Raw genomic sequence first — 12,308 nt, 5'->3', positions numbered from 1 at the left:
CACATACAGCATTCCCTCGCTACATGACAGCCCTGTTATTGCAGCTTAAATCCATTGCAAACTATTAATTATGACCATAACATTATCACTTGCAGGCCTATGTCGCAATTATTCGTCCTAATAAGTTAGATGAGCCAAAAAATGTATTTTTTTAATCAAACCGTTGCTACATGAAATGTCAGATGTATCTATTTCTCTTCATATTTTATCTTTTTCTAAGTCTGATCACACAACAACAAAACCGTTTTTTTGTGTTTTTTTTCTTCAACAAACCACATAAGGGAACACAATAAGAACAAAAGTTTAAGACGTACTTCGCGGATTTCGATTACTTAGGGTATTTTTACGAAAGGTAACCTCCGCGATTAACGAGAGATCGCTGTTTTTGGCGACAAGCTAGCTGCAGCTACCCCGAGCTAAACTGCCCGATATCAAAACATGAGATATCGGCGTGATTTCCGAATGAATCAGGCGTTTTTGAATAATATGTTTACCTTCACGATGCACATTGTTGTCTCCTCATTCTGCAGGGAGTTTCCTTTTTCGACAGTCGTCCCTCCAGCATGCTAGCTCATGCTAACAGTTGTTTTTAGCATCAAACCGACAGTCCATTAGTGATCCCGCTTTGGAGTCCGTGAGCGTCCCGTTCCGAACCTGCTATTAGCCTTATTTTTCAGCGCAAAATTATATTTTATTGCGCGAATTTCTTGCATTTGAAACTCAAAATAAGTTCGTGTGAATTCCCAATGTTTAGCCTGTCATTCATTTCGCAGGTTCCCACATCAGGAAGAGGAGAGCAGCTTCTTGGCCGTGATTGGACAAAAAAAAACTATGCAGGCGTCAATTGGTCAATGTTTTGTTTAGTCCACACTGATTGGTCAAGCGCGTCGTTCGTAACCTCCGCTCTTGGCATTGAGGCGTTCAAGTGGAGACAGCAAAATCGAAAACTTCCAAACTCGATTAAAAAAAAGTTAAATAAACAAATTACTTGACGTTTTTCGTGCGCTCTCCTTTTATTATTAGACATGTCTCTTGCGCCATAATCGTGGGCTCAAGAGGAACAAAAAAGAGAAAATACTTTGGATTTTTTATTCGCAAATGACGGCAGAAACTTGGCTATAAATTGTTGGTGTGACTCATGTAGCTAACTGGGGGGGAAAAAAACTCTAATTTGATTAAAAATCAAGCATCTGAACATGCATTTATATATTATTCATGATAAGAGCGAGTTGCCTCGCTTCTTCCCCAAAGGTAACCCTGCAAATCAGAGAAACGTCTAATTAGAATGTTTCGAAGCAGGTGGAGGTGAAAGGCTGCCAACTTGTAAACAAGAATCCTGCGCAGAATTTAGGCTCCAAGTTAAAAAAAAAAAAAAAACATCGCAGGAAGAAAACTTTCTGCAATTGTCCTCATTTGCACTGAAAAACTGAATTCAGGACTTAAAGTAAAGCTTTAGCACGCTTTAGGTCACTGGACTTTCAATGGTGAACTTTTCTTTTCTTTTTTTTTAAATTTTAATCCAACTCTTAATAACACGACGAGTCTCAGTCACAATCATATAAAGCATCGATATTAAAGTGCAATATAGCAGCATGCAGCTGTGCCATGTACATCCCCTGGAGCAGTTCACAATCAATGTTTATCTATTAACAAGAAAAACAACAACAACAAAATCAATAAAATACCTTCGGCTCCCCAGAGGGGCTGATTATCAAATGCATTAACGTGCATATTGCTACAGATGTGTTTAGCTAATCGAACTTTTCGGTAACAAATAGAGCGCAGCAAATATGACTTTTTTTTTTTTTTAGGTGGATACTGGTATATTTGCCGGAATAATATTCTGGACGCTGGATAATGAAATATAGCGGGATACATAACATGATTCATCTACAGTACAGTGTCCTTTAGTAATCGTTTAACTTAAAAAAAAAATGAAAAAAAAATGATAATCACCTGCTTCCTTTTATTTATTTATTTTTTAAATGACAACCTTAACAAATAAGGTCCAACTGACATGGATATGTTTAAAAAAAAAAAGAATGTATATCATATATTACGACTTAACAACAACATTGACCTTTAATTTCACAACAGAGAGAAAAAAAACGGCAATAATTGTTTTTTTTTTTTTTTTTTTTTTGATTTTTTTACTTGGCTGTAACAATGATGACACACCTAATATGGACTTATCTTAAATTCTAAAATTTAGCAGGATAAAATTCTGGAAACTGCTTGGGGGAAAAAAATGGTCAAAATTTTGACTTTTTTTTCTTTTCTTTTTAAAGATTTTTTGGGGGGGGTGTGAAGATCTATGTCTTATGTTGTCTAAAGAAAATAAATATATGTTATATTCATATATATGTCTATAATATATAAAATATAAACACAGTACTGTATATATATATATATATATATATATATATATATATATATATATATATATATATATATATATATATATATATATATATATACTATATATATATAATATATATATATATATATACACTATATATATATATACACTATATATATATATATATATATATATATATATATATATATATATATATATATATATATATATATATATATATGGACGTATATATATACTGTGTATATATATATATATATATATATATATATATATATATATATATATATATATATATATATATATATATATATATATATATATATATATATATATATATATGTATATATATATATATATATATATATATATAAAAATGGCCTTTTTTGATTAGGATAAATTAGCCGATTAATCGGTCGTCCTGACCGACCAGTAAGGGCAGCTCCTCACCTTTCGGAGCGTACCCCGACGCATCGGCGACGGTCCGCAGCCAGTCGTGCTAGTTAGGCAGTGGATAGCGAGCAATTTTGTCCCCTCATCTTTCTTTATTCCCGTTTCACGCATAGCTGTCAGCGCCTAATTAATGTTTTCGCAGTCATTCGTCAACCTTCGGCGCGGACGACGGGGATGGCGGGCGCCCATTTCTATTCTGGGCTGATTTTGCCGAGCTTTGTTATATTAGATGGCCTCGCGCGCTTTATGAAGACTGACAATATTAATGCAGGTAGCCGTGCTCCAAATTTGAGTGGAATACAAGCGGGAGGCAAATAAACATGTCAAGTTTTAGCACTTGGCCTTCTCTAATGGACCAGGCGGGGATTCTCAAATGGGGGTGTGTTCGCAACTGGGACTTTGAGGGGCCACCCGGTGTGTGTGGGAGACTTTCTGTGATCAGTGTAACCTGTGCAAAAGAAAGTTGCATTTTTTTTTTTTTGGGACTGGTTGGCGGGGGCGGAACTGTGCAAATATTCATTCTATTGAAGTTAGTAGACGGTGGAAAATATACGCTTCAAAGACAAGATGTTTTATGATGCAGACAGGTCAGGAAATGGCAAGAAAATCATTTTCTTTTCAAATGAAGAGCAAAATTAAATAAAGAGCAAATCAAAATAAACATGAAGTGTTTTTTTTTTTGGTGAATTTGATGCTTTTTAATGCAATGACACAGACTTAATATTTTCTTTTCAGATGAAAAGCAAATCAAATGGAAGATGAAGAATTTTTGTCTGTTTAAATGCAATGGCACAAACATAACATTGTGTTTTAAATTAAGAGAAAATTGAATGGAACATGATGCCATTTTATTTTTGGCCTAATATAATGGCACAGACATAACAGTCTTTTCAAATTAAGAGCAAATCAAATGCAACATTTTCATCTTTTTTTTCCATTTTGGATGGACGAAAAAATAAAATGAAATTAAAATGACTTGATCATGATGTAAATCCTTTTTTTACCTCTGCGTTTCAGTTATAAATGTAATTTTTACAATTGAAATTTTGATATAACATATATGCTTCAATTTTGAAGCAATTTATGTGGGGATAATATTTTCTTTCAAATTAAGAGGAAATTAAACTCAACATGAAGCATTTTTTTGCCTGATTTAATGCTTTTCAATATAATGACACAAACATAAGAATATTTTCAAATTAAGAGCAAATCAAATGCAACATGTTCATCTTTATTTTCCTTTTTTGAGGAAGATAAAATAAATGACTTGATCACAATGTAAATTCTTTTTTTACCACTGTGTTTCAGTTATACATTTCTACTATTGAAATTTTGATATGCAATATACGCTTCAGTTTTGAAGTAATTTATGTGGGGACAAGGTGCAAGGTGTTATAGGTTTAATATTATCTATTTTCCTTTTTTTTTTACCAGTCAAGATCCCAGAAAGCGCTATTAAAATTTGGTTATGTGTATTTTTTTTCCACCAGTCGTCTTCTTTCCATATAATGTCGATGAATAAATTTTGACTGACTTTTCTGTTTTGTTGACATTCCCTTTAGCACAGCTCCATCTAGTGGATGCACAACGCAACTCCAGCCACAACTGCAGCTTCTATTCTACGCGCCTTATAATGCGGCGAAAACACTTTTAAAATAGGACATCCATTGAAAGCGCGTCTTATAGCGCGGAAAATACCGTACTGTAATTCCGAGTCGGGCGCCGGGAAACCAGCTGAATAAATAGCAGTTAACTTGAAAAAGAAAATGGCCGTGCGGCAAATGGGAGTGGGCGGTCCTAGGTGATTGTAAATCATGCAATATTCATGGGCGGAGACACTTTCAATTCAAGCCAATCGCTATCGGAGAAGTCAGAAGAAACGCGGCGCCATTTCAAGGGCATGATGAAATCGGGGTGTAAGAGCTTTACACACACACACACACACAAACACACACACACACACACACACACACACACGGACCATGTTGGTTAAATTCAATTAACGCGACAAAAAGACTCAACAAATAGGCTTTTTTTCTATTCTTTTTTTTTTTTTTATCTTCCGGGACTCAATGCATAGGAGTATACAGTCAGAATACAGTATTTCAACATGTTTTACAAAGATCGATACGGTATAGGAAACGAGAAATCATAAAAATAATAACTGCACAGCAGTAAGAAAGGTCATTTGTCGAGTATAGGTATTAAGTCATTTATCGCACGCGCCGTGGAATAGCGAAAAAAAAAAAAAAAACACCACTGGAACAATTTTTGCGCTCTACTCCAAAGTCTACAGAAGAAAACCCCGCCCCCTGCGCCACGCTTGTTTTTGATTTGTTCAGGAATGTTCAACAATAGAATGGGAAACCCCAAAATTTGGCTTTTTTTTCATTTATTTTTTTTGGCCTACAAAGCTCACACCACAGACACCCAAAAGAAACGCGCACGTCAAGAAATCACCATGAAATGTACTCAGCCTATTGGCAGTCGGGGTGGGATGCGATATCCGTACGGACGATACACGGGGGATACGGATGCTTTTCCGATATCGCTTTCTACAGAGATATGATGACGGTTTTCTTCCAATATTGCGATGATTCTTCAAAGGCTTTTGGTACTATAAAAAAAAAAAAAAAAACAACATACAGTTCAGTTGTCTTTCACTTTGTCCAACACATAACTGACACTTTCTTATATGGAGTGACTGATATCACTTTTTTCAAATAGATATACTTTAAATGTCTATTCGTTTGTGTCCACTGTAGAGGTTTTTGGTCTTTATAGTTTTACTCATTGGAGTTACCCTACTAAGTCCCGATGTCCTCAGTAGAGGACATCATGACCTTTCCAGTGAGATCACTTTTTTTTTTTTTTTTTTTTTTTTTTTACCAAAGTTTTTGGAACATTTTAAATAAAGGATTTTTTTTTTTGGTCTTCATATTTTTAAATATTAGTCCTAATGTCCTCAGGAGAGGACATCCTGGCTTTTCCAATTATGTCTCATGTGTTTGGATTCAATTAAGACTTTGAGCACGAGAACACGCTAACAGCAAGTCGACTAAGGAGCACCTATTGACAGTGGACACAAATGAATAGGTTGTGTAGTATCGGTGGCTGGTATCAACAAGCTCTGCACCTAAAAAAAAGGTCAATTTTGGCTCAATATATTAGCTTTCACCAGCACTCAATTTTTTTGTTAAATTTTTACTTACATTGTTTTCGAATAGTCATTATTTAAGTACAACTTCACAGCGTTAACATCTGGCAAACTCAATCAATACCAAAGACGTATTCATACTTCTTTTAGAGAGTCCAGACATTTAACCCCTTTATTATTTAAAGTACTTTGTTTTCAAATACTAGGTTCTGAAAATGCGTTAAATCATGCAATTTTTTTGCTCTGAGTTGAAATCACTGCAATATCGGAATTTTTGCCGTATCGTGATACCGCCGGCAAAACATCGCGACGCCCACCCCTAATTGGCACACACACACACACGCACACATTGCTGCAGCAGGGCATCTATAGCATTTTTAGACAGCACGCACAATATCACAAATCCAAATACATTGCTGTGTCTATAGCACTATCGTCATCATAGGTTACCAAGAGAATAATTTAGAAACATTATATGTATCATCCTATTCAATAAGGCACATTTTTGGTCAAAGAAAGGCTCTGAAAGAAGCTTCTTGCATCCACTGCCAATGAGAGGATTCGATAGAGACGCCGGCCCGGTCCCCGGGCTGATGATTGAGTCTTGGGGGGGGGGTTCGGTGGGCGGGCGGGGCCAAGTGCTCTTGCTCTGGATGTACAGGTAGGCTTCAGGTCGGCGCACGCCCCCCCTCCACACCCTGGTAAAGGCAGGCTTTGACATTCTAGGGGGTCCAGATAGACACCCGTGGAAAGGTATACACGCAACCGTGGTGAGGTATACGCAACCGTGGTGAGGTATACGCAACCATTGTCAAATACATGCACGATCGCGGGGAGGTACAGACAACTACGGCGAGGTACACGCACAACCATGGTTAGGTATATACGCAATTATGGTGAAGTATATACACAACTATGGTGGGGCACACGTACAACCGTAGTTAGGTACATACACAACTACGGTGAGGTACATACACACCCATAGTTAGGTACATACACAATAATGGTTGGGTACACACACACAGCCGTGGTGAGGTACATATACACTCATGGTAAGGTACACACAACCATGGTTAGGTGTAATTTACACCACCATGGTGAGGTACACGCCTAAGGTGAGGCACACAGACACAACCAGAGTTATGTATATACACAACCAGGGTCAGGTAGATACACACCTGCGGTAAGGTACACACACAACCATGGCTGGATACATACGCAACCATGGTGATGTAAATACACACTTATGATGAAATACATACACAACCAACCATGATTAGGTACACTTATGGTGCAGTACACACAACCATGGTTAGGTAAATACACAACCATGTGAGGTACACAACGAAGGTGAGGCACACACACAACCGTAATTAGGTATATACACAACCATGGTCAGGTAAATAGACACCTATGGTGACGTACATACGCAACCTTGGTTAGACGCACACACAACCAAAGTTGGGTATATACACAACCATGGTTAGGTACACACACAACCGTAATTAGGTATACACACAACCATGGTCAGGTATACACACAACCATGGTCAGGTAAATAGACACCTCTGGTGAGGTACATACGCAACCTTGGTTAGACGCACACACAACCAAGGTTGGGTATATACGCAACCATTGTTAGGTATATACACAACCATATGAAGTACACACCTAAGGTGAGGCACACACACAACCGTAATTAGGTATATACACAACCATGGTCACGTAAATAGACACCTATGGTGAGGTACATACACAACCCTGGTTAGACACACACACAACCAAGGTTGGGTATATACGCAACCATGGTTAGGTATATACACAACCATATGAGGTACACACCTAAGGTGAGGCACACACACAACCGTAATTAGGTATATACACAACCATGGTCAGGTAGATCGACACAAATGGTGAGGTACATACACAACCTTGGTTAGACACACACACAACCAAGGTTGGGTATATACACAACAAGGGTCAGACACATACACTTATGGGAATATTTCGCCACAGAAATGTTGAGTCTTAAACACACCCGTGGTCAGGAAAACAGATAGCCATAGATAGGGATACACACAACTGTGGTAACACATGGTATACACACAGCCATGGTTATATGGTCAAGTGCACACACAACCATGGGGAGAAACACACAAAGTAAAGGTCAGGGTAGGGTTACCTTTTTAGGGTATAGACACAACCGTGATCAGGCACACACACAAGGTATGATCCCCACACACACACATACGCGAGGTACACACAAATGCAAATGTAAAAAAGCACAAACAAAACAACGGATAGGTGCAACCACAACAATGGTCGGGTACACACACAACCACGGTACACACTCAACCGTTGCCACTACAACAACGGTCAGGTCCTCAAAACATCATCATCATCCGCCTCCATTTTTCCGACAAAGAAATGTCACGGCGACTCGCCCCACCCTGCTTTCACGTAATAATTCCAAAAACTTTTAACGAATATTTACAAACCATTTAGTTCAATATGTACCGTTTAAGTAGCAACTGCATACCTGGCAGATTATTGACAGCAATCAGCAAAAGGGCTATTACATAGCTTCAAGAGGCAGGATGCTTGATGAATATTTGGACAACAGATATACATTAAAAAAAAAAAAGAATGGCACAGGAATATTTTAATACTAATCACATACAAACTTATTATTCTATTGCTGAACTGCTACCATAGGTCGATATGATTGATGAACCTGTTTTTGACAGAATTTAGTAGGGTTTGCTTGTATTGGTAGATGGATATTGGCGACCTTTACAAGCGAAAAAAAAATAATGTTGTAATGTCATTACACAAGAGCATATTGACAAAATAATTACAGATCTACGAAGCCTTTAGCGAGACCTTTAATTTGATATGCGACATGATGTGGTTTGTTCCAATTACATTTTTGACCTTAACGAGGTTTTTCGTAGAATACACCCTACTAAATTCGGACGATGTTTGTAAGATGATGAGAATTGATGGGAGATCATTGCAGGGCTGATGTGAATGTAAACGTAGAGTTAGCAGCAAAAAAAAAAAAAAAAAAAAAAAAAGAACAAAGGTACAGTGTTCCCACGCGACCTCGCGGTTCGGTTATTGCGGCTACACTATTGCAGATTTTCATTTATGACCATAATATTTTCTACCGCCGATATACCTCGCTATTTTTCTTGTTATCTTCCTTTTTTTTTGAGACAGGTCAATCAAAAAAAAAATATATTGATCGTTTGTCTTGATTTTTGTTAACAAAAGAAACAAACTCAAAAACACGTAATAAAACCAAAATCAATAATTATGTTTACACTTTTTTGTGATTTTCATTTATGACCATAATTTTTTGCAGGTTTACTGGGTGATTTTTCCTGATAGTCTTTGTTTTGTTTTGTTTTTTACATCTAATTATAGTTCTATTTCTTGATATTTTTAGGAACAACAAACTACCTACACAACTAACTACTACTATTTTTTTTTTTAAAGCTGATGGTGCGCCTTATAATCAGGCGCGCCTTATATATGGATCAATATTGAGATTGGGATCAGTAGATGGGGAACGAGCCGATAAAGTAAGCTTTACATGTTTCTTTTGCGTGTTTACAGTTGAACAAGGTCGCTCATATTGACATTGAGCTATTATGCTATTGAGAGTTTAGAGTTATTATTTGAGCTATTATTCTTTGAGTATTGCTATATTGTGATTGAAAACGTTTTAAAATGTCATTAATTGAGGGTGGGCCTTATAATCTGGTGCGCCTTATATATGGAAAACTTTTTAAAATATGTCATTGATTGAGGTGCGCCTTATAATTCCGTGTGCCTATTAGTGCGGAAAATACGGTAATTCAAACTCTGAGTTTTAAGTTAAAATTATGTAATACAATTATGTATTTCATTTTTCAAAGTAAAAGAAGCATAAAAATCCCCAAATATTTGTCCTCCTCTTAAGTTACATTTTATGTAATTATTTTTTAAACCAAAAGAAAGAAAAAAAACAGCTATGTCAGTCCCCACTAAAAATCATGTACTGTATTTGTTGTTTTAACCACAAAAAAAAAAGGAAGCAAAGGTTAAAAAAAAAAGATATCTCCACGAATTTCGGTTAGTTTTTGGGTACGCAACTCCCACGATAAACGAGGGAACACTGTACAAGCAGAATCCATTCACTCCCATTGACGGCTATAGACGTCAACGATCAGTTTTTACTGAACAGCCAGTGAATGAGTTCCGAAGAAAATGGCAAAACAAATAAACAAAAAAAAACATTGAAATGTTCTTCTGTGCTTTGTTTTTTGAAGTGGAATGTACCATGGCACTGAACACTAAAGGGAGACAGACTGTGCTGTTAGTGGCTTCCACAAAAGCACGCAACGGCTTCAAAAATAATCGACGGTAAAAATATACTGTTGAGCCGTCATTCGTGTACATTGTCCTTGTGCGAGGACCCTTTGGTCTCAGTCAAAGTTTGGGCGCGAGCTCCTGTCAATGCGGGCGTCCGCTGACAGGAAGCGGGCGCCTCTCGGCCCTCGCGCCCGATTTACGGCGTCGGCGCGCGCGCGCGTTTAAAACCACCCCTTCTCCATCCGCACCACCGGGTGACCTATTTTAAAAAGATATTTTTTTTTTCCGTTTCCTTATAAAGCTCTTTTTTCCCGGTGATACAGACGGATTAAAAAAAATAGATCGTACAATTCTCCGAAGAAAAAAACAAATTGAACATCTGATTATCTCCTGCCGCGGGGACTTATTTCGTTCGTTCTTTCGCTCTCTCTTTTGCGTGCTTGAGGTTTGGCAAGTGAGCGTTAAGGCGTACCTTTTTTTTTTTTTTCTCTGCGTATGCATATCAATGATACGCCACACGGGAGTACGTTATTATTATTATTAGGATATTGTCCCAGGGCAATAAAGCGCACGCCGCTCTCCGTGATTTATCGAGCGGAAAACAAGAAGAAATAAGCCCCGTCCGTAGTCAGCGGCGGGATCCCACCGATTATCCCGCCCCGTCTCCGTCGGCGCGTTAGAGATCAGTCACTTTGTTTTCCAGGGCGGCGGCGATCTGCTGGAGCCGCAGGGTCAGCTGCTTACTCTGCGCCGCCGGGTCCTCGTCCAGGGAGGTGATGATCTAGGAAAAAAAAAAAAAAAGATGTAGTACTCCTCCGTGCCATGGGAGGCGATAGTCGCCGTTCCTAAGGTGTGGTGTACATTTCGAGCAATGCGTTGTGGAATGCGTGACGTCACATTCGTAGCTTTATACAGTGATTCCCCCCCACTTCGCGGTTAATGGGGGCTGTCAACCCCCCCGCGAAGTCTGAAACCCACTAAGTAGGGTATCAGTTCCTAGATTTCTATGTACGCCCCAATATAGCCGCAGCAACCATAAACAATCCTTTTTTTTGCGTATTTTATTTCCTTTCTCCTATTATTTAACATTACAATATCCTTATTAACATTATTGGATATTCATTAAATAACTAATATTACTTAGTTTGTTGAGAATTTGTTCTCAGAACTCGTTATCTGCACCGAGACTCCGGTCAAAGAGTACGCAAGTCATCACGTTGAATTTCACATTTTTTTCTGCTCATGTATGGCGTATCATGTAGTATCTGTTGAATAATAAATCAACAACAATCTTAAAGTCAGTAAACTAACATATAAACACTTAATCTATGAACTTACTGTATTTTTAGCCGACATTATCGGGTTAGCAACGACTAACAACTACTAACTGTAAAGTGCAACCTCTACACAAATGAACACAAACAGAATAAACACTCATCGCTTACTAAACATAGGCAGTAGCGTGCGTTATCAACATAAATGATAATAAACTATAAATATGAGCTTACGTTGTCATTCCCTACGTCACCGTAACGAGCCGAATGACACACAGAGAACGTATAAACAGGAAACGGAAATACAACGCGAGCCGACAAATTAAAAGCATGCATTTCAAAATAAGATACAAACGTCACGAACTCTAACGCTTGAAGAATTCTTAACATAGTTATTAACTACTATTACTTCGTTATTTGATTGATACAGTACTGTATAATGTACTTTTTTGCTTTTTTCAATTTTTTTTTTACATTTTTTCACATTTTTTAAATGATTTTTTATTTTGAAATATTTTTCATTTTTTCTGGAAAAAAACGTGAAGTACTGAGACCGTGATACTGAGACCGCGAAGTAGGAGGGATCACTGTATACGCAAATATATAATAGTAAATAATAATACAGCGGTCACTCCTCTCGTTTATTTAGACAACAGAAATTAACAAACCAACTAAAAATGTGCCAAAAA

At 37.5% G+C, this 12,308-nt stretch overlaps 2 protein-coding genes across 3 annotated transcripts in view; both read right to left on the bottom strand.

Moving 5' to 3' along the window:
• The window catches only part of tubgcp6 (tubulin gamma complex component 6), a 28,052-nt gene extending 27,287 nt beyond the window's left edge, over window positions 1-765 (bottom strand). For both annotated transcript variants that reach the window (XM_088417831.1, XM_088417833.1), the window contains exon 1: window positions 495-765. The gene's annotated coding sequence lies outside the window, so the exon portion shown is untranslated. The remainder of the gene's footprint in view (window positions 1-494) is intronic.
• A 3,468-nt stretch (window positions 766-4,233) lies between these two features.
• plxnb2b (plexin b2b) overlaps window positions 4,234-12,308 on the bottom strand; it is a 199,932-nt gene continuing 191,857 nt past the window's right edge. The window contains 1 exon segment of the mRNA XM_088416301.1: window positions 4,234-11,126. Coding sequence (XP_088272427.1) covers window positions 11,022-11,126 — 105 coding nt within the window. The 3' untranslated portion in view covers window positions 4,234-11,021.

This window comes from Hippichthys cyanospilos, chromosome 6 (assembly GCF_059441005.1).
Source record: "Hippichthys cyanospilos isolate Australia breed blue-spotted pipefish chromosome 6, RoL_Hcya_1.0, whole genome shotgun sequence".
In the NCBI taxonomy this organism is placed as follows: Eukaryota; Metazoa; Chordata; class Actinopteri; order Syngnathiformes; family Syngnathidae; genus Hippichthys; species Hippichthys cyanospilos.
The sequence above is the reverse complement of the archived record's forward strand: the minus strand, read 5'-3'. Positions and strand labels throughout refer to the sequence as shown.